General features: G+C 40.3%; 1 protein-coding gene across 4 annotated transcripts in view; it reads right to left on the bottom strand.

Annotated features, from left to right (window-relative positions):
• Positions 1-9,230: 9,230 nt before the first annotated feature.
• Positions 9,231-23,569, bottom strand: part of CAMSAP2 (calmodulin regulated spectrin associated protein family member 2) — a 112,749-nt gene continuing 98,410 nt past the window's right edge. For 2 of the 4 annotated variants that reach the window (XM_078078249.1, XM_078078250.1), the window contains 9 exons: positions 22,731-22,810; positions 22,374-22,443; positions 19,761-21,978; positions 17,485-17,621; positions 16,808-17,028; positions 15,709-15,808; positions 14,863-14,978; positions 12,817-12,935; positions 9,231-12,171 (listed from right to left, as the gene is read on the bottom strand). In XM_078078249.1, coding sequence (XP_077934375.1) covers positions 11,866-12,171; positions 12,817-12,935; positions 14,863-14,978; positions 15,709-15,808; positions 16,808-17,028; positions 17,485-17,621; positions 19,761-21,978; positions 22,374-22,443; positions 22,731-22,810 — 3,367 coding nt within the window. In that variant the 3' untranslated portion in view covers positions 9,231-11,865. The remainder of the gene's footprint in view (positions 12,172-12,816; positions 12,936-14,862; positions 14,979-15,708; positions 15,809-16,807; positions 17,029-17,484; positions 17,622-19,760; positions 21,979-22,373; positions 22,444-22,730; positions 22,811-23,569) is intronic. The other 2 variants (XM_036086702.2, XM_078078251.1) reach the window with 1 other exon arrangement.

Genomic DNA, 23,569 nt, shown 5'->3' with positions numbered 1-23,569 from the left:
TGGAGGGTGAATTAGAGCAACAGGACATGGGCCCGGTGTGACCAGAGCCCAGGGTGGAACGCGAGTGGCAGGAGAGGAAGCAGGAAAGGTAGCCGGGAGCAGATCACAGGACGATCTTGATTTCGTTCTGTAGGTAGTGGGGAGCCACTGGACGTTTGTGAGTAGGGCATGACCTCTGTCTGTTTTGAAAAGATCACTGGCCGAACTGTGGATTGGACAGGGGAGAGGCTCAGGCCAAGGAGACCCCAGAGTAGGCTGTTGTAATCACTTGTGGGGGGATAGGGAGCATCTGAAACAGATTACTGGCAGTGGGGACGGAAGGGCGAGGATTAAGAGATCTTTGTAACATTGTGGATCTCAGCAGAGAGGAGTCAACGATGGGCCTGGGGTGGCTGTATTTGGGAACTATATGAATGCCTTCCCATTCACTGGGCTCAGGGAGCACAGAGAGGCCTGTGCAGGTAGGTGTTCTGTGGATAAAATAATGTATGATCCAAACCGGGGCACTTCTGAGAGCGAGAGGATCTATGGTAATTAACGCGGGCCATAAACCAGGACTGTTCTGGGCAAACGGCGACAAAAGGTCACTCTAGCTTGAGGTCCCTGTGGTCCATGGGGATCCTCAGGGAGTGGGAAAGCTTAAGGAGAGTTGGGCATGCTTGTGTCCAGGCCATTCCTGTCGAGATTGTTTCTCCGTGGCCAATTACAAGAGGCGGAAAGGCACGCCAGAGGCCAGGCCAGAGAATGAATGGTTTCCGGGTGGTCCCTCCATGGGCATCCCAGCCTCAGGCTTGAGTTTCCTCTGAAGACCCGCCCAGAGGGTGGGAACCTGTGGGGGCTGCTGGAGATCCAGAGCAGTTTTTCTCATGTCTGATGAGTGACACCCACACTCCTGGGGGGCCTCGGGGGCCTCAGTCTCCTTCCCTGAAGGCTGGCAGGAGCAGTGCTTGCTTGCCAGAGCCTGGAGGGGATCGGGGCCAGGCCCAGTGCCGCTGGACTTCACTTGCCCTTGGGGACACGTCAGTCTGAGGCAGGGAGCGCATGAGTGATTGTGAAAGCTAGAGGTGAACAGCCAGGAAACCGCCAGGTAAAAAAGAAGAATGGGGCAGGGACCGAGAGGGAAGCCTAGGGAGGGGTTTGAGGGGGAAGGAGAAGTAGGCTGTTTATTAAAAACACAAAGATTCTTGCTTCCTGGGGCTGTGGTCTCATACCCAAGGGAAGTGTGTGGCCCAGAGCACAGGGCGGATTCTCTGTGCTGCGGCCGAGCCCTGCGGGCCTTTGTGAACCTGTCTGGATGCGAGGAAGCCCCAAAGGCCAGAGCTGGATGGATTTCTGTCCAACTTTCAGTGACCAAGGCCAACTCCACTCACTCTCCTCCTGCTCACTCTCCTCCTCCGGGGTGGGGGGGGGATTCCCCCACAGGATTAGAAGCAAGTCAACCACTAGAACACTCATCCTGCTCAGCTGAGAATCTTGGCACTCTCCGGCGGGTGTCAACAGAGCAGAGGTGGTCTTCCCTCTTTCTCCACCTCGCCCCCCGGGAGCCTTCTGTGACCCCTGATCCCTTATGGGCCTTCTGCTCCCTGGACCGACTTGGTTATGTGGGTCAGCCCTGCCTGCCCGCAGAGCTTCTCTCTGTCCCTCGCCATGACGGGCACAAACCTGACAACAGAGGAGACAACAAATAAAGATCTCATGCTTTGGACTAGGTTGCTTTCAGGAATAGGTTTATTTTCTTTCTGTCCCTTTATGAGCTATATATGTAAGTTCTTACAACTTCTTCCCCCAGTTTTAATTTTTCTGTACACATAATCTTAACCCGTTAGGAAACATTTTGAACATTGTATTTGCCTTTTTCATCATAAAGGCCATATAAGCAGATTGTAGACTGTAGAATGAGGTCCATCCACCCAGGCCCAGCGCTGCGGCACGACCATGTGTAGCATTTTGGTGAATTTCTTTCAACCAGAGGAGAGAATCTATTTGTAATCCCATTATTCTTGGATTTTCTGTTTTTTTTCACATTCCATCTCAGATGTTTTCCACATATTTTTTTTTTAACACAACGGTTTCAGAGTCATTAGTAATTAGAATGTACACAGTTTCATAGTCTGCTTATCTCAATGCCATATAAATCCACATTTTTCTATGTTGCCTAATACTTATGTTATTTAATATAATGTTTCTAATAATTTGATTTTGGGCATTTTGGATTTCTCCAGTATTTTTTGCTGTTACAGAAATTTGTAACAAATAACTGCACTTAATGAACTTTTTCTTTCACATTCTTATAGTATAAATGCCCTTGAGAAGGTCAAAGGCTATGAAAATGGCTCAGTACAGATGCTTATAACGACTAGTAATTGTATGGCATCGTATGAAGGGTTTGGGTTCAATGCAATCTTGTCAGAAATATTCATCAGTAAGATATTTTTCACTTTAATAGGTAATGAGGTAAAAATGGTTCCTCATTTTAATGTACATTTCTTTGATTATAAATAAGACTGAAAGTCTTTCCGTACTTAATTCGTCTTATGTGACCTATCTAATCATGTCCTTTATACATTTATCTACTGTATTTTTTATATGAACTATTTAGGATTAAGCATTGTCCCATTTAATTCAAATATTCTTCCAGACTTTTTTTCTTGGCTGTTTTCCCTTTATTTTTAGTTTTACATTTTCATATAGTCAAATTTGTTGGTCTTAGCAGTTCCAGAATTTAGAGTGTTACTTTTTCTTTGATGGTCTAAAAACATTCAACTGTATTCTTCTTTTTAATCCATCTATAGTTTTTTTTTCTAGATGTCTATCCAACTTTCCCAACACTATTACATTAAAAATACATATTTTTAAAAACCCTGTTCTCCGTGTTGTGATGTCACATTTATTGAATACGTATCTTATATGTCATTGTGTCTGCTTGTGGTCAGTGAATGAACAGAACTTTAGTCAGATTATTAGTGGCAGGAGTCTGGGTTCTGTATCAGCGTTATAACTTGACAGCCGTGTGATCTTGGGCTCCAGTCTCCACGTCTTTAAATGGGTGTGATTGCATCTACTTGATTGGGTGTTGTGAAGATTGTATTCGCCCCAGTGCACTGAAGGCCCTGTCCCCGAGCGGGCTGTGAGCAGGCATCCAGTAGATGGTCTCCCCACCCTACGGGCTCTGCACCTACACCCCCAGCGCTCTGCGCTCGCAGCCTGGGCTGCGTCACGGAGGACTGCTCGTTTCCACCTGTCTTGCTGCCAGACTCGCCTGCTTGCGCCACCCCTCCTCCCCTCCAGGACATGAGGCTTTCTGTGCACATAGTGAATGATCAGTAAATGGTTTTGGAATTGCACTGGGAATCCAGAAAGAGATAATCCCCATCTGGGGGGTCTTCAGGTCTTGGACAACCAGAGTTCACCGGACCTGGTGTCACTGATCGTGAATTTCACAGGGTGACAGAGGCTGCAGACAAACTGCTGACAAGGCCAAAGCACAGACAGATAGCATGACACCAGTTCAGTTGTGGTTGACAGGGAGGTTAGCAGTAATGGAGACCAGAGTGGGAGGAAAACCTCACAGAACCATGTGTCCTTGGGTGTCCACACCCTCTCTTGATAAGTATTGAATTGGGAATGGGGAGTCCTCTGTTTTATTCACTATTATTGACTGGTTGCCAAGATGAGGTTTCCCGTAGACCCCAACCCCTGAGCCCCAGAGGGGACCCTCCGGGTGCGTGGGTGGGTAGGTAGGCAGGAAGCCGTAGAATAATGAAGATCACGACAGTTCTTGACCCTGCCCTGCAGCCTCACCACCTAAGGGGTGGCACATACCAGGGAAGGGGCCCCACCCTGGATGCCAGAGGCCATGCAGAATGTTTCAGATGTTCAATCATTTCCGAAACTTTCAGGTGCTAAATATGGGGTGGCTGGGAAAGGACAGCATCTGAGTTAGCTTCAGCCCACACTGCTGAGGGGTGACTCAGTGCAAAAGCCCATGGCCCGTAGCTGTGTGATTGTCTCGGGATGTACCCCAGACTTCGTTGTTGGCCTTTAGGAGGAGGGGGAGGAGTTCGGATGGAAGTGGAGCGTGAGGGCAAGAGTGTGGCTTTCAAGGAAAGTAAGGCTCCCATCTGTCCTCCGTTGCAGGTTTCTGCAGTTCTTTTCAAGGCCAAAACAAACCCATCAGAAACTTAAAAGACAGGCAGTAGGGAAGTCCCTCAATATAAAAATGGCCCCAGAATTTGTTTGGAAAGGAAGTAACATTTTTCTCTTTGTAATTATTCTGCCCACAGAAGCTTCTAAACTAGGACTTGCAATGACTTTTCAGTGATTTTACAGAAAGTTGGTTATGGGAAAGTTAGTGTGAATTTTCAGTTATTTGCAGCAGGAATTTGGCAGTGTTCCCTGTGGGTTGATAGGGACTCCCCCACACGGTGCCTCGATTCTGCCACGGATCAGTGAAACCAGTTTCTAAGGTCACCTTCAGTGCAGACTGACTCTGAACAGCCCCTTCCTACCACGGGGCAAGCGCTCGATTAGGTAACATGATGGACACAGTGCTTCCTCTCAAGCAGCTAACTAACACATTATTGGAGAAAATGAACTGTACAAGTATCTTTGACGTGAGGCCGACTGTGGTATCCTGCATTATATCAAGGTCAAAGCAGGTCAGCCTTTCTGAAGAGGAGGTCTGTGTTATAGGAAGGAGCGACATGAATGACAGGAGTAAGACCTTCCGTGGTCCCAAGCACCAAAAGGTTACAAATCAAAACACCCCAGCCCTATCCTCTCTGCAACCGAAAATAATAAACCGTAAAATAAATATAAGAAAGTCCTTACAGTTTGATTTTTTTTTCATGATTACTGTGATGAGTTATTTTGAAATGTCAAATTTTTCTGAGTTCTGGTGTGCCTGTTGGATATTTGACTATCAGATGTTCTGATGTTGCTGAGAAGCCAAGTTTCGGCAAGCCTGTGAGGGCTCTAAATGCTGAGCTCACCGTGACGGTAAGGCCCCATGGGAGTTTTTGACTGGTGGGGAGGACGGGGCGAAAGCAGTGCTTTAGGAAAATTCAGTACCAGTTGGCAGCACTGTTTGTGGTGGGGAAATGGAATTAGGGAAAGACGAGCTGGAGGCCCTTGCAGAGTTTAAGCAGGAGCTGCTGGCACCTGGACACGAGGCTGGTGGCAGTAAAGATGAGGAACAGATGGCAAGTGTGAACACGGACAGGATCTGGTGGTTGTCCAGGTATGAGGGAGGTGCCTTCTGTGTCGGACGGAGGAAGGAGGAAGAGAAGACCGGGAGGGTTTCAGCCGTGGTGGCTAGATATATACCAGGTTTTACTAGGAGGTTGACATTTGGTTTTTAAGCTGGTTGAGTTGGGAAAAATCTTAAAAAAAAAAAAAAAAGAAAAAAGAAAAAGAGGGGCACCTGGATGGCTCAGTCGGTTAAACGTCTGCCTTGGGCTCAGGTCAGGATCCCAGGGTCCTGGAATGGAACCCTGCATCCCTGCTCAGCAGGGAGCCTGCTTCTCCCTCCCCTACCACTCCCCCTGCTTGTGCTGTCAAATAAAAATCCTTAAAAATAAAAGAAAAAAAGAAACCGGTTGAGCTGGGGACAGTGGAACTTCTAGGTAAGAGGCTTGAGCTGGCAGTCAGGTGCACGAGTCGGGCCACGGGGAGCCTTCAGGCGGGAGAGGGAGGTCCTGGGCAGAGGTGCCAGTCGGAGCTGGTATTGAAGGCCTTCTTAGAAGGGAAGTGGAGGTTGAGCAGGGCATGAAGGAGAACTGAGCCTTGGGATTGGCCCATAATTTGGGGGTGGGGAGGCACATGAGGAGCTGAGAGAGAAGGTAGGGGAATTGAACACCACTGTGTCATGGTCACCAATGGTTTGAATTTTTGAGCTGCACCTGGGTCCCATGGAATGGCCTGTGTAAAGCGGAGGGAGTCAGACCACGGAGGTCACGTGGGGCTATTTTTAGGGCAAAAAATATCTATAGTAGGAAATCAGTGGTGGCCTAGCAGAAATCATATTAAGTTTTGAGTGTGATTTTGTATCTGGACTAGGCAGTCCTCCTTCTATTTATTCATTTGACAAATCAATTTTGAATACCTATTTAGGCACTGAATGTAAGGATAAAGAATCCGAGCATGACCCGCCTAATATGCACAGATATATCCGTGGTCCTCCCAAGTGTTCCAAGGCAGCCCTCTGATGAGTCTGCAAACTTTTGTATCTGGTAGGAGGGGACAACAGAGCAGCAAAAAACAGAACAAAAAAACAGTGCAATACAGAGGTCTCTGGCTACGAAAGTGAAGAGGATGCAGTGTAAATCAGCTAGCTTTGTCAAATGTTGATGACCATAAAGTGGGCCTTTAAGGCTCTGTCACCAGAACAATGTCTCTGCAACTCAAAACTCAAGTCTCAAGAAAACTAGGATGTGGCCCCTTATTGGCTGATGATGTAACATAGTCTTACGTTCTTTATAAAGTCAGTTTTGGTTAGAGTGAACTTGCTTAACAAACAAGACCTCTTAACTATTCATAAGAAAGGGGCTTATCTGCCCCGTGCTTCAGGTCCACACCTCTATTACAGTGTAGAGTTTATCAGATGCTTGTAAAGGTCTAACCGCATCCGTCTCAAGACGGGGGGCTGCTTGATGAAAGAGCCCCCATGTCTTTGTGACCTAGTCTCTTGCACCTAATTACAGTTTCCTGGATAAATTTGATCAGCCTGTTAGAATTCATTTCTTTCCACATCTGTACTTTCTCCATTCCTCTCTTCTTAGGAATCTAGATGTTTAAGAGTATGGGGACCCACCAGTCTGATTTCAGCCATTGTTGTGTTGATGCTGGTTAGTTACTAGGCAAGAGAACAAAATCCACTTTAACAGCAGGTTCTCAGTTTTCCATCAATGATGAATGTATTACTAACTAGTGTAATTATTAGACCTCACGTATTTTTATTCCGCCACATCCACAGCAGTCGAAAATGCGCACTGTGAGGCACAGCGAAGGGGATGTGAAAGCTGGTTTAGACCCCAGCTGTGATGCTGCCACTTACTAGCTTTGTGTCCCTGGCCATTACTGACCTTTGAAGCTTGATCTTCCTCATCTGTGAAATGGAGATCCTCATATCTCTTCACAGAAAGGAAGGGAGGAAGGAAGGAAAAGAAAAGTACTTTTACATCATAAAGCAGTATTAAAGTGAAGAGTTTCTACTTGCTTGAGGGTTGACAGCCACATTTCCTTTCTCATATAAACATGCAAACCGTGAAGTATGAATAACTGGGTGGGGTCAGGAATCACTGCAGCTGAATATAATCGTAAACTGGCGGCCACGACACATGCCCTCCTGCGTGTCTTCCAACCCTGGGGTGCACTTCTAACACCAACAGGTGCTACTGAAGGAACAGATCAGCCACCTAAAACAACAGATTGAGGTTAAGCAGAATGAAAGACATCTGTATTTTAAGTACCACAGTGGCTGTGCTTACCATGTTAAGAAAACAAAAGCCTGAGTGGGTCGTAAAACATTTTTCTTAACTTGTTTGCTTTTATCATCTTCAATGGAAAGTGAACTCATTTTTTTTCTTTTTCTGACATAACTATAAGCCACTGTGGATAGAGGTAACTTGAGTTATAGACACCACAGTGACATTAAACACACACACACACTAATCCTCGCTGTCTGCGCATCTGGACTTGAAATACCGAGGTGCTAGAAGGCCTGAACCCCAGATGCCAAACACAGACGACTGAAACCAGATTCTAGACAGCCTTATGTGACGAGCAGCTGGGACGTACCGACCCAGGCACACACCACCCTCCCCAAAATGGTACAGAATTTCTTTTAAAAGCAAAACTGCCATTTAAGGAGACACGGATCTCTATATATTTCTTGAAGATTTTATTTATTTATTTGAGAGAGTGAGCTCGTGAGCAGGGAGAGGGGCAGAGGGACAAGCAGACTCCACACTGAGCGCAGAGCTTGACACCAGGCTCGTCTCAGGACCCTGAGATCAGGACCTGACCCGAAACCAAAGAGTCCGATGCTTAACTGATTGAGTCACCCGGGTGCCCCAGATAAGATCTATACAGATAAGCATCAATACACTTCTGAGGGATAAGAGAACTTCACACTCATTTTATAGATGTGTTTTTCCAATGCCTGATTCCTAGGTCAGAGTATTACAGCTACATTTCTTTTGCTGGATATTATTCTTTATTATTTCTCCGTGTGCACAGGTTACAAAATAAAAATGTTCTCTTCACTATAGAACATTTCCCTCTGCCTAGTTTTTTTTTTTTTTTTAAGATTTTATTTATTTATTTGTCAGAGAGACAGAGCACAAGCAGGGGGAATGGCAGGAAGAGGGAGAAGCAGGCTCACCGCTGAGCAGGGAGCCCGATGCGGGACTCCATCCCAGGACCCTGGGATCATGACCTCTGAGCCAAAGGCTGACGCTTAACTGACTGAGCCACCCAGGCACCCCTCCCTCTGCCTAGTTAAGAACTATCAAGCAGCCAGATCAGGGAACACACTCTCAAATTATGAGTGGGCTCTAGGGTACCGTAGTTTGTGTAGACTTCTCCAATGCTGCATGAGTCTTACAGTTAAATATTTTTATTTCTGAATATTACAGCATTACAAAATACTGTGGAAGTGGAAGTACAGCTCTGTTTTTGAAGCTGGGGTACCCTATCAGAGGATCTAAAGGTAGAGAACCACACTTGTATTTAGCAATGGCAGAATTTCTTCAGGTATATAATTGTGTATGAAGATTTTGTTGTTTTGTTATTAGATCTTTTTTCTTAATTGCTCTGGACTGAATGAATATAATCTGCAAAATCAAAGTGAAACTTAGAGTAAATCAAGAACGGTTTTGGCTACTATAGATCAGTGAGTTCATTAGCCATTCAGTTTCGAAGGTATAAAGTGTTGATTCTGGCACATTTTAATCTTTCACCAAAAGAAAGCGATTTCACATGACAGAAAGATGTATCATGAGCACAAACATTTATACACCCTACGTAGATGGCCTGAGCTAAGCACAGAAAGTTACAGACTTTTTAACATTGCCTTAAGTCAGTATTCAGACAATGTCCAATATTATCAAAAGTTGCCAAATTGTTACATTTAAACATAGGTTAAGATGTAGGAAAACTGTATGATGAGTTCACCCAAGTTCAAATATTAGGGAAAAAAACACTTTATTCAAGAAACAGAAAAGGCGTCATTTGGTGCCATGCTTTTATTCAAATGAAAGGGGAAAAACTACACTGTACCAGGAAATAGCAAATATGACAGTATTTTACAGCACAGCATCTTAAAAAAACCTGTAAGCAATGCTCTAGAGTGGACAGGTAAGCACACCATACACCGTACATTGCCCAACAGTGTCCATGAAACCTTAATTAAAAAGCTGAACTTGGCTTTAAACAGCCAAATAAAAACTGGAACAGTCATTCTAAAACAAAATTGAAAAGTCAAGAGGAATTGAAAGCTTTCCAAAGCTGCGTCAAACAGAATTTGACAGGCTACACTGGAAACCCTGACAAGTGTTTGGCAAACTTAAACGGAATCATCATCATCATAATTTGACCTCTAACAATGAAAGCACCAGTGTGTTTCAGTAAGGTTGATGGAAATCTCCAGACTTTATGAAATGCCATAATTTTCATTTGTATAATTTTTAAAACATAATTTTTTTAAAAAGCTGCACCATAATAAAAAAAAATCTGCAGACTTAAAGAAATATATCCATATTCCTTCTGTATTAATAAAGTAAAATATTATTCTGAGAGCAATGAACTTCTGTGGCAATGTTCACGTTCTACCTTTAGACATTATGGACATTCATTGTTGGACACACATAAATTTAAGAAGAAAGGGTGGTCGTACTTAGCTTTATATAGTTCCTCCATTGTCTTGCAGCCAATTTTAAAAAATTTAATGGCCAAGTAATATCACAAAGAAGATTGATTTCATAAGGGAAATTTGATTGAAAAGAACAAATTTAGTAATGTAAAGTGCTTATTAATTCTCCCTTTGACTATTATTTACTGTATTTCGATTAGATTTACTATTTTTTTAAACTAGGCTTAATCTAAACATGTATCTGGCAATCATTTCCTTCTGTGATAGAAACTGTTGTCTGAAAGGTAAAATGTGCAAGTCCCCATTCTTAATATTCATATATTATATACACAATATGTATACACTTAAAATATAAGAGTTACATATCCTGGTCTCTTACATGCAAACAGTAGATCACAAATAGTTTTGAGCTACACATATATCTTGCACAGGTATTGGAAAAAAATCTGTGAAATTTTTTTTTTACAGTTTTAACAAATATACATAAATATAAGAACATAAATTACAGTAAAATATTGACAGCATTTGAGAAAATGTTGATAACCCAGATGCACTGATGCCTAAAGGCCTTATAATAATAGAAAAGTACAGTTCAGGGACATCTCATTCCTATTCTCTTTTAAAATAAGTAAATACATCATATGAGATATTAGTTATTTCTCTAAACAACTCAATTAGAGAAATGTATATATTTTAGTCTCTACTTCCCACGAAAGAAAACCAACCCTGCATCTCATTTATGATACAATACTGTCTCTCCCCTCTACGTGTACACAGTTGTCACAACACTGAAACATAACAGGGTCACATAATCATTCAAGTCTTTTCCTGAGAATGAAGTTTTTCCCCAACTAACCCTCTGATATACATTGTTAAAGGAACAAAGATCATGTAGAGAAGATTTCAAGTGTGTACTTTAAGCTGTTCCACTTGAAAAGGATAAAAAAAGAAAAACTCAATATAAGTAAAATAATGTGAAGCTATTTTAAAATTAAAATGTAGCCCTTTGTACATGTTTAAAAATTCTAAATATAATTTTTGTATCAGTTATAAATATAATGTAAGGACCTCTTGAGAACTTGTGGCAGGAAGTCTTACATCTTCAGATTGAAAGACTACTCTCAAAGTGTCCTTCACTTCTGCCAGCTTATAAAGTGACTTACTTTAAAAGAGATAGAAATCCTTTTTTGTTAAAAGAACAATCTAAATTATTCTGAGTTGGCCAGAAGTGGTGTAAAAACAGCACTGATTTAATCAGCAACTTCTTATAACATATTCTTGGTTAAGCTCATGTGGTTTAAAGCGAACCTACTAGCAGCTCTTTACAATACCTCCTCTTATTTAATAGAGAAATGTTAATACTTGAGTGAATAATAAATACAGAATTGTAAATACTTAGAATAATTCTTGCAAATGCTCTAACACCATTAAAACATGAGGGTTATTGTAAAACTAAACACTAGTGTTTGTCTTAGCATCATAAGAAAGGTGCGAGTTACCTCTGAAGGCGCATTTCCTACGCTCGTGATCTCCACATGAAACAAAATACAAAGGTATCTTAGATTAAACCCCCAGGAGAGAAAAACAGAAAAATAAACCATCTGAAGACAAGAACGTACATTAAAAAGTTAAAAAAAAAAAAAAAAAACAAATACATAATTTGTAATCTTAGCCATATTTCAACCATAAGTCCAACTAGTGTCCATGAGAATTCAGTGCTTCAGTGTGTCTACTATCAAGCAGGTGAACCTGATGACACAAATCTCCATTTGTGAATCAGAACATTTCCTTCATCACTTGGACTTACCACCTATGTGAGAATCTTCTGCACTCCAAAATACTGTGGCTTACATTCCAGTTGTTCATGACAACAGAGCTTAATGTTCAGTTTCAATTAATAAAAGTTTTGTTGGCAATCAGAAAGATTTTCTATAGGCAGGAAAGATGAAGTGCAAATTTACCACGAATGTTCTGAAGCAAGTATTTCCCAACTCCTATGCTTTAGTGGGTAGAAGTTTTTTGGGTGTTACTGGTCTCTTGGTCTGCCATAAATGACTATGAATGGTAATCGCATCAACACTGGCAGATAAAGTTTTAGCAGGTATGTGGCTAAACTGTTTCCTGTCAGAATTATATTTGTAAAGTCCCTCAATCATTTTTTTAGTGATAGATTTAGGGCCTATCCCAGTCAGTTTATTAATTTCTTCAGTTTCTGGGCAGTAAGTATACAAAGACCTGAATTGGCAGCCTGAATCCCGGAACAAGATTAAGAAGTTGTTGGCATCTGACTTCTCCATTTCCTTCAGAATAAAACAGAAAACAAAAAACAAAACAAAAAAAAACAATAAAAACTCTTAAACATTTCACTGTATAAAATTTATATAATTGTTTTACCCCTATCTTGGTCAAATATTATGACATAATTTAAAATATAAATTCTGAAGAACTAAAAATGTGTATTATAAAAGCAAAGTACACTTTAACAATGTATGCGAACACTTCACTTCTGAGGTTCTGTTGGCTCTGTGTGGATATTATTATCGTGCAGGAAGATATGAAATATCTGCTAAATCTTGATCTTAGTCAAACAACCATTAACAAACCAGACACTGATTATCAACTTTGCAATACAGCCTCCTTTTAAAAAGGAAAATTACGTTACTTACATTTATGAAACATGAACAAGTAGCTCTGGGCAAGAAAAGAACTTATAATTTTATATTATTATCTAAGTCTATCCTAGTCTTAGTTAAGTCCGCAGTCTTCTAAAACCCCATTTGAAAGTGAACTAACTCAATCTAAAGTTAAAACATAGCTACAGATCTTTTATATACTGTTGAAATCCTAGGAGGAGATGAAGGGTATTTTCTCTTGAGTTGGTAGCAGAGAAGACTCCCACAATTTTAGAATACTGCCAAATTTAATTTTCATGCAAACATACTTACCTCCAGTATTTTTTTCTTCTGACCTTCATTTACTTTTCCAGCCAAACAGCAATGAGCTAAAGCATTTTGTATTATGTGCTTATTGGATTTTGCACTGGGTTCTTTGTAGAGCTTTGGTCCTGTGATAACAATTTAGCAGCAAAATAAAAATACCATTCCTAAGTCAGAAATACTACTGTTTAAATGATGTAATTGTTCCTATATTGAGGAAACACAAAAAATCAAAATCTGTGCCTAAAGGCCTCTGAGTGGCTGTACTCCAATCGGATCATTGTTTTATCCACACAGGGAGACATCTTAAGGACCTTGCCAAGGCTGCTCTGAGACAGTAGTGCTAGAAATCAGACAGGTCGTTAATTGCCACACTGCTTCACCTTCTTTCTCAAGTCTGCTAAGGTTACTGGTGAATTTAAAGCAGAATGGGCCCATGAGTAATTATAGCTTTTAAAAAGACAAGAAAAAGCTTTATCTTTTTCTTCATCCACATACCTGAGTTTTTTAAGCATTTGTTTGTTTTTTTTTATAAAGATTTTATTTATTTATTTGACAGCACAAGCAGGGGGAGCGGCAGGCAGAGGCAGAGGGAGAATCAGGCTCCCCACTGAGCAGGGAGCCCGACACGGGGCTCGATCCCAGGACCCCGGGATCATGACCTGAGCCGAAGGCAGACCCTTAACCATCTGAGCCACCCAGGCGCCCCATAAGCATTTTTTTTTTTTTTAACCAATTCTACTCCTCGGTCTGCAAAGCAACGGAAGTACCTTCTGCCATTTTCCTGGAAGATTCCTACTAGGAAGGGTAGTAGAGTACAGACTCCCTACTTCATACTGACTCATCTCTGTCCCGGAAGGCAAGGACTGTCCTTACCCTTCGTAGTGAGCTGAGAAACCAGCCCTGACTGGCAGCATTTATGTCTTTCTGTGATATAAATCATTCCTACCATGGCTACTATCAAGCTACCAATGGTTCTGCCGCTGGTGTAATTCCTGAAAGTTTAACAGTTTCGAGAGCCCTATGGTAGGAGCTAGTCCAGCACGCCACTGCCACTGTGTAGCTCTAGGTTTGAAACAGTGCCTGGCAAATATGCTTGTTAAGTGAACTTACATAGAGAAGCAGAGGGAAAAACAAGGATATACCATCCAATTCCTGGCATTAAAGGCTGTCCCACTGGCTACAGGAGTGAAGTGCACATGGGAAGTCAGCAAGTGCTAACCTCCTTAGGCCTTCACGGGGCTTCCATTTCTAGTGGGTCACATGTGGACGGAGGCAGTCTCCACTGCCCCTGCTCTCCCCCTGCACATCCTCCTATGCCTTTCCACTTTAGATCCCAATGGCTGCTCACGTTTCTTCTTTTCTCTCCTGCTTCATTTCAAGTGTCTTACATTCTGTTCAATTTGCTTTTGTTTCAGTAATGCCTACCCAAATAAAGGCTGGAAGAGGATCAGATGTGAGGCTGGATGCCTTCCCGGATCCAGTGCATTCTTATCTTTTAGAGCCCCTTCATACTTTGTTGTTGTTTTTAGTAGGCTCTATGCCCAACATGGGGGTCAAACTCACAACCCCTAGATCAAGAGACAGAGCCTGCTAGGTGCCCCTACCCCAGCTTAATACATTTTAAAGATGCACAACTCTAGATACCTGAAATCCCAATGTTAGAGAGGCCTTTGTGGATTCTAGCCTTTTCTCAGTACTCAGGACCTATGTATTGCTGATGGAACCTCTCTAAAACTTCTTTAGACCCAAACCAGAACACAGATATGGTCAGCATCTTAAAAAAAGAAGTAGAGGGATGAGGTGTAGTGGTACTGCTAATTTTGTTTAGAAACTGATCTCAATTCATCTGGGACAAGTCACTGCCTCCTTAAGTGCAACCGTATCACAGAAACTGACCTCCCTGAAAGGATTCATCTGCACTCTGTGTTCTTGATCAGACTCCCCCGTGTCTAGACCAAGAGAAGAGCCCATGAAACTTTCATTAGGATAGCCTGTATTTGTTCTCATGACTGTGTTAAATTAAAATGTCTCCCTAAAAATACAGACCCTGACCTGTGTATTCTGTTCCAGAAGCCACTGAAGAAGTCGTTGATGCATTTTCCCAGTCCTTCTCCCCGTTTCGACTGCCGCAACGACTTGGAGACAAGAAGCCTTCTACAGACTCGGATCTAAATGGTAAATAAAACATTTTTTATGTCTCAAACAGAAGAATATTTGGGGGTCAGAAGGGATATATGTGAAAGTACCAACCAAAATCAACCTAGAAGCTTAAAAATCAAAAGCTGGTGTAGCTGCCTTATTCCAGCTATACATCCAAGTGCCTGGACACAACGGGCACTCCGTACGTACCTGCTCACTGAGAGGATCAGTGTTTTCCCACGTGAAAACTGGCAATTACCGCAACAGGATGGTGATACAAAGATCACAGCTCAGAACTCATGCCTGTCACTACACACATTCTCTTTCTATATGGGTATTAGAGCGTGACATAATGAAATAGAACTTCAGTTTCTAATCTACATCCGAGAGGGAGAGTACAAAAGGGATTTTTCCCAAGTTAGGCAGCCTACTTTGGAATTATTCTGAGAGGGGGAAAGTAGAGAGGCTGGCACTTATATAGATGATGTGCTATTTCTGCACACTATGATTTTACCACAACCATGTCAGCAATTACTGTTAATGTTTTATAGTTTATAAAAAGTATCTTATCAATGTCAGTAATCATAAAAGATAAAGAACAGTCAAATATGAATAGCCTCTTTATACGTAAACTTATTTTAACAGAAACACAAACAGTCCAGTCAGCAAAACTATAAAAATTTGTTCATTCATTATAAAATACAACATAATTGCTGGAAACATTCTTTTCTGTGAAGAATGTTCACATTATGGATTTACCTTGGTGTCCTCTTGCCTGAATGCACACTCTCGTTGTCACCTGTGTTCAGTGATGCCAAAGAAAGGCTAGAGACTGAAAAAACACGATAAATTCGTGATCCTGAATAAAAACAAAATTAGAAATTTAAAAGGAGCAAGTAGAAAAGAGTCTGTTCATTAGATTACACCAGCATATGAAAACTGAGCTTCTGTAGTTTCTTCTTTTTTTTTTTACTTTTACTCTAAACACACAGTATGCTTGCATGCATATATGCACAATTTATTTAAAATTAGCAGTGTACCTACTTTTAAGAAATAATGATAAAACTAATTGCTGTTAGGATTTATTCCAAAAGGAAAGTGGTAATATGAGACACTGATATTGTAACTGTAAGAAAAAAGTTAACAAAAGAAATTAACAAAAAGAATAAAATATATTTAGGAATATTTAATTCCTATGTGGGAAATTAATTTACTAATTTTAGCCAGTACTAGGTATCAAAAAATTCTGTTGGCTAGAAAAGGCAGAGTTCTCTTTAAACAGTCAATGTTGTATTATTTTCCCTCAGTTTTAAAGTAACTATGGGAATTCTCTAAAGTTTTCCATGGGGTTTAGTTTTAATAAAATATATATTTTTTTAAAAAGTGAGTATGTGTGCTGAATTTTAGGATACATTCTCTCAACTCCAAAAATTATAGATTTGGACGTTTGACCATTTCTGTCTTAAAGGAGGGACTCATGAACTCTTGGTTTTATATTCCTTATTATACCAATGTGTTTATGTATTTCCATGCATACAATGTTTATCCTTAAATGGACAAGTATGGAAACGGTATTAACAATTCAGAGAGATTATATCTGAGGGCAGAGCTCCCTGATAGGTTAGTATTTATACTGGATGCTCTAGCACTCACACTGGCTCTACTGAATATATGCATGCACACATAACACACTTAAGTCATAAAAAACTACATTTGCTCATTTTGGTTTTCCAAATTAGGAGCATGCATCATCTCAAATTGTGTATCCAATTTAGCATACCAAAGCACAGTCAAGTTAGTATGACAAACCAGGCTGGTGTTTTTTTATGAACAGACTCTTCATAATAAGCTGTGTTACCTGGAGGACCTTTTATTGGTGTTTTGGGAGACTCGATATGATCTCTGTGAATAGATTTTGGGCGCTGTTTTTTTTGTTTTGCTATTTGAGGACGGGGTTTAATTACTGTATCCATGTCTTCCATTAGTTTCAGTTGTTTTCGCCTCATATACTCCTGTCTGATAAATTCTCTGCGCGCTTTCTCATCTTCCTTCTTCTGACGCTCTTCCTCAGTTTTACGCCTAAGAAACCAAATGGTTGAATTTCTTATTCTGCACACTAAAGAGGGAGTATGGCTTTGATGCGAGAAGGGAGAATTATTACATTTCAGCACCTTGGGAAAAAATGGTTTGTTTAAAATACGCTTGAGATAATTTAGATCATTAAAATATACATAAACATACCATTAGTAAATGACTGCTTTTAAAAAATATGTGTGTAAAAACCAGTGAAGTTTTTTTAAATTAATGTTTCTGGAGAACGTTACTTTGAAATGCACTTAGGATAAAAATGTACAAGCGACCAATACTTTGGGAAAATAAATTAACTTGTAAAGAGCACCAGAAATCAGCATTAATTCAGTTGTCTCCATACGCTGCAAACGTCTGAACAAGCTGTTAAGTATCCCTGAGAAAGCACAGCCCGGCTGCATACCCTCAGCACTCAGATCCAGGGCCCGCACGGCCCCTAGCCTTTACCTCGTTTCCTCTTTCTTATGCTCCATCTCTGCTTCCAGCTGCTGTTTCCGAAGCTGAGTCTCCTTCTCCCTCCGCAGTCGTTTCTCCAGCAAAGCTGCCCGTTTCATTGCCATATCATTTTCTGCTTTTTGGTCATCCTAAGCATGGATTTCATTGAAAAACGTGTAATGTTGTGTGCACCAATATTCTCATTTTCAATTGTGGTCACATTTATAACTGAAAATTCAAACTATCTAGTCATCCTTATTCCAATCCCACCATATGTGGACATGTTCCAGAAATTATGAAGGAAGAAGTGAATCAGGGGCACCTGGGTGGCTCAGTCGGTTAAGTGTCTGCCTTCGGCTCAGGTCACTCAGTGGGGAGTCTGCTTCTCCCTCTGACCCTCCCCCCCACCCTTGTGCGCTCTCTCTCTCAAATAAAATATTTTTTTTAAAAAAGGTGAATTAAAGTGGTAACAGTTCTATCAACTACCAAAGGACACTTAAACTTACTTAATAACATGTTTACAAAACCTAGGAAGTTTGCAAAGAACAACCGTAACGAGGAAAAAAAAAAAGGGGTGGAGGTTTTTTTTGGACCCTAATAAATAACTTAAAAGCAGGGAGTTTTCCCTCAATTTTAAAAATTGCATTCAAACTAGGGCACCTGGCTGGCTCAAATCGGAAGAGCACACGACTCTTGATCTTAGCGTCATGAGTTTGAGCCCCATGTTAGGTATGGAGATTACTTAAAAATAAAATCTTTTTAAAAATTGCATTAAAAATTGTATTTAAAATACATGCTCAATAAAGAAAACTCAAGTAAAAGTACCCAAAAATTAGCTATATGGTTATATCACATAAATGAAACCACTGCCACACGACAGAATGGACATGAAGGTACAGATATGCTGCCTGTTTCACCTGAAGGATTCTCTCCCTTCCGTTTTCCTTTCTCTGCAAGGAAAAGAGGTAGCCAGGGTCTCTAAAATTAGTAAACTGTATCTACTCATGTCTACAGTAGCATTCTATTAAAAATTAGTCATTTTACATGGCTAAGAGACTAAACATGACTCACGTTCAAATTTCTAAACTTTAAAAGGGGCTAAAGGGCAATTACCCTGAGAACAACTTTAAAATAAGTTACAAATTTCCAATATTAAATGAGCAAAAGTAAAACTAGCGATTGTAATCACTTCAGTATTCTTGGGTTCTTATTCCAGTAGGACTGCTGTTTTAATTTAAAATCTTAAATTATAAACTGATGCTGTTGAGTGTTTTTTTCCTCTGTATTCCAAATTGTGGAGCTAGACAGGATCAGAGATGATCTTTAGTTCCTTAATTAAAAAAAGAAACAAGAGTAACACATACACATGTTTCTGATTATTAAAAAAATATTCTTTCCTATAGGTAATTTGGAAAATACAGGAAAACAAAGATGAAGAAAATGGGTAATTAGGAGAAAAATTTAAAAATACTAAGCTCTTGTTTTTCTAATACCTATGATAAATTTTAAGATCTTGACCATCAAAAGGTGATATTGTTCAATATTTGTGTTGGCTGGCTACAGTACGTTGTATACAATATCAATACTGAGATTAGGAGTCATATGCTAGACCTTTATCCAATGCTTTTAAAAGGAGCTATTTCTGTTCAAACTATATATGTTACTTTTAAATGTTTCACCTTGCAAGATTATGTCTGGTGAATTTTTTTTAAAGATTTTTAAGATTTTTATTTTTATTTATTTGTCAGAGAGCGAGCACAAGCAGGGGGAGTGGCAGGCAGAGGGAGGAGGAGGGTCCCTGCAATGCAGGACTCGATCCCAGGACCCTGGAATCATGACCTGAGCCAAAGGCAGACACTTAACCAACTGAGCTACCCAGGCATCCCTTAAAAAATTTTTTAAGAAACAAAACATAAAAGGAAAGAAAATTTAAAAAAAACTAAAATATTCTTACATGCAATGCCAAATTATGTGCTTTTTACAAACTGACAACTCTTGGAAGAGATCCAAATAGCTTTAACATTTTTTTAAAAGGCTTTTGTAAAAGCAAGCGAGAGAGGCAGAGGAGCAAAAACAGCATATCTAAACATGTACCATGACCTTGGTGAAAGGAAGACTGTTCAGTGTGCTTGGATGTTACTACAGTCCACCAAGGGGAGCCCCAAAATATATTTCAGGGTTAGTGGCAGGCTTGTAACAAAAGGGACTACTATTAAAAGATGTAAGCACATCAATTAAAACCAAACCCATCTAATGATGATGCCCAGAACGATGAAGATTAGTATTACCTTAAAAAAGAATCCACAGCATACTTTCTGGTCATCATCAAATTGTTCTTTATCACTTTCTCCATCATATTTTTCAACAGATACATCAGCCTTTTCAGGAGGTTTCAAATCTGAGAGGGAAACTTCAATCAGGTTAACATTTTTAGGAGCAGCAGGTGGGAAAACAGGTTTAGGAGGCGGCTCTGCAGGCTGGTTCAGCTGGTCCTCATTTGGCGTCAGTCGGATGGTCTCTGTGATAGGCTGGGACAGGACTTCAGAAACTGTTGACTCAAGAGGCCTGATCTCCTTTTCTTCCGGGTTATGTACATGCTGTCCCGCGGGTCCTTTGGATTCCAGTTCTTCCTTTTTAATTTCTTCCTTTTTAACTTCTTCCTTAGGTTTGGATTCCTTTAACTGAGGCTCTCCATCATCCCCAAAACATACAAATGACCTAGTCTGAATAGGAACCTGACTTGGTGAAAACCTCCGTAACCGAGGAAGACTATCCACAGACCTAGGGGGCGTCAGCGTTCGATTCAAAGGTGTTATTTTTAATTCATTTGGCCTAGGAGTCCTTTGATTTTTAACAGAAAAAGATGTGCTCTTCCTATTGGAAGACTGTGGGGATGGATGGGTAGGACGGGGGGCATCTGACGAGAAGGGTGCAATGGCTGACGACAGGCCTGCCTGCCTGGAAGGTTTAAAATCTCGGATCTGTTTTTGTGGAGAGGGCTGAGGAGGTGAAATCACCCAGGACTGCTGCTCCCTCATCTGCATTAACATCTCCTGCTGAAGTGACAAGCGCTGCATTTCTTGTTGTAGAAAATGGAGAGATGAATTTAACTTTTCAATGGACTTTGTATATTCTAAGATCTCTCCCTCATTTAAAGTCTCCTCCGAGGGGCTTGCCAGGTTCCACTGCTTCTCTGGATCAATGGGTGTGGTTGGAGACTTCAGCCATTTGGCTTGAGGATTCTCCATGCTTTCCTTCAGATCCACCAGAGACTTACTCCTCTGTCCATTAGCCTTTTGTGAATCCTTTTCTTTTGCTCGATCGGTATACACTTTCTCATCTTCTGCACCGGCTGCTTCCTCTCGAAGAGGGGAAATGCCATCCCCTCTCTTTTTCACCACAGTAAGAAATGCCGTCCTTCCCATCTTCTGCCTCTGCTTAGTGAAAGCAGCCTCCATCTTCTTCTTCTGGGCTTCTATAGCACGCCTCTTTTCTTCCAGTTTCATCCTAAGATGCACCATTTCAGAGGCCAACAGCTGGGTAGTGTCCCGGCCTTGTGGAAGGCCTGTTTCTTCTGGAATTTGTCCCCAAGCAACCACGTGCGGAATATTAAGTTCAGAGCCTTCTGGCGTAGTTTTCTGAGAACTGCTCCCGCTACTTTTCCCATCAGTATGATTCAGTTTCCTGAATTTCTGTTCAGCAAAGCTGGTCATTTTAACTCCGGAGCTAGAAGAAGCACTGCTACCTGGTTGAGACTTGGTACTTACAGTACTTGGACAAGGACTCAAAGCTTCTCTGGGGTTGCTGGTTCGAATATCATAATCCTGAAGAAATTTAGATGCGTCGTCCATGTCAGAGTCTAAGCTTACAGTATAATCTCTCAAAGAAGAATCTTCATCCATGGTTTCAGGGATATCTTCTGAAGGAACATGAATTCCAGTGTCTACTTCAGTATTATCAGTTATGGGACTCAAGGCACCTTTTGTATCAGTTATGTTATCAGGACTAGACTGATTTAGCTTGATGTTTGAATTTAGGATACTCATTTCCTGGTTATGAAGAAAGAAGCCATTAGCAATGTGGTCTGGCTGAGATGTATGGGGAGATTTTTCAGTATCATGAATTATTTGTAATGCTTCTTCAATGCTTGGTGTCTCGATCTGATTGCCAAACTCATCTAGAAGTACTCTATTTTGTAAAGCTCCATTTGGAAGCTTATAATGAATATTCTCATTGGAATTTAGTTCATTTGTATTAAGGGGCGTGTAAGATTTGAGGCCACTGTGAGAGTCTATATTAAGTTCTTCTTCAATGCTTTCTGCTTCCTCTTCTCCATTTACTGGCTTAAAGGACAAGTTTTTCCTAATATTTTTAGATACACGATTATTGTTCAGAGTAAGTCCTTCATTACTAATAGAACGAGTGATTCCTCGGTTTGGAGTGGATCTGTGTACAGTATTTTCTTTATCAAAAGAAATATCAAATGAAACTCCATGCACTGATGATCTAAAAAACATTTAAAGAAAAAAAATCCTTAAACACACCCAGAAAAGAAATGATTTGATACCCTTTAACAAGTATTTAAAATTATACTTCCTTTCTTTTCCCATTTCTCATAATCCTGTTGTGCTCAAGGTAAGTGTAGGGTTACTGGGCTACCTTTAACATTTAGCCCCTTTGAACTCTCAGTCATCTGCCTACATTGCCCTTTTCAAAGTGAGGTACTAATTGCAAGTTGGCTATCAATAAAATAGAAAGAATTAGCATTTCTTTCTCTCTTTTTTTTAATTACTGAAGTATAGTTGACCATGTTATATTAGTTGCAGGTGTACAATATAGTGATTCAATAAATAGCATTTATTGATGATGTGAATATACTAAAAATAATTCCCTTTGTTTACCTTTTCTCTTTGGGCCATGTCCCTATGAAACCATCAACATAGGACATAGATGAAGACCTTCTAATTCCTCCTTCAAATGCGAAAAAGAAAAAGTCATTGAAAGTATGTAAAAAATTTTAACTTACAGCTTAACAGATTTCAAATATTTCAGGATTCATTAAGAGCACTAAAAAGTAAGTAGGTGGGATATACGGAGAAATAGAGATCATTTTATTAAGAAAAGCAAGCAGAGAGAAACAAATCAACCTTTTAGTGTATATATTAACACTTTTCCAAAAAAAAAAAAGACTAGGTATTTTTATTTACATTTATTCTCAATCATTTCCCAGTTAACCTAGGTTTTTTCAAAAATACTACCTGAAGCTGAAGAATGAGCTTGGGAGCGTGAATGTCTAGAAGGCAAATGATGAGAGTGTGTAAATGCAGCTCCTTCCCCACTGCAATGTAGAATAAATTAAAAATGTTTTAATATGTTTTAGTTCTTTAATATAAACTTTACACAGAATGGCTGAAATTAGAAACAACATTATCACCTCTGACTCTGCATCCTAAATTAAAAAAAAAAAAAGGAAACACATTGTTTAAACCAAACATGGCTGTGAGTATATGTATCTCTATGTATTTTATATCTTTTAGTCAGAGCCTGAAATATTTTCATACACACCTCAATGGCCTTGTGAGATAAGATACAGCATATTATTTTCATTTTACAAATAGAAAAACAAATGAGTAAGTTAAATGAAAGTCATCAGCTGGAAATATTTAAGTCTCTAGAAACTACAGGTATAATAAACCCTTGTAAAGATCCTGACAGCCTCCCTGCTCACGGACCTATGTCTGTACATCTCTAACAGTTACATCAAAATTAGTATTAATATATTGAGCTGCACCTTGAAGACCTCAATGCCTATAAAGATAGGAAGCTTTCCTATTTCTTAATTCGACCCCATTCGAATTAATTCAGGGGATGAGGTAGTCTGTTTCTCAAATTATCATGACATTTGGCCCAAATTTAATTTTTCTCCAAGTTTAAAGTCTGTTGTAGCCTACCTTATAGTCAAGTGCAGAAGTTACACGTCCCAACCCCCAATCGAGAATAAATTGGGGAACAGGATGTTATGTAGTGACTTCTGTAGCCCCCTTCAAATGACATTATCTTTTGGCTATTGTAAACTGAGAACATGAACAAGTCAACC

This window comes from Halichoerus grypus, chromosome 7 (assembly GCF_964656455.1).
Source record: "Halichoerus grypus chromosome 7, mHalGry1.hap1.1, whole genome shotgun sequence".
Taxonomy (NCBI): Eukaryota; Metazoa; Chordata; class Mammalia; order Carnivora; family Phocidae; genus Halichoerus; species Halichoerus grypus.
Note: the sequence above shows the minus strand (reverse complement) of the source record. Positions and strands in the feature narration are given on the sequence as shown.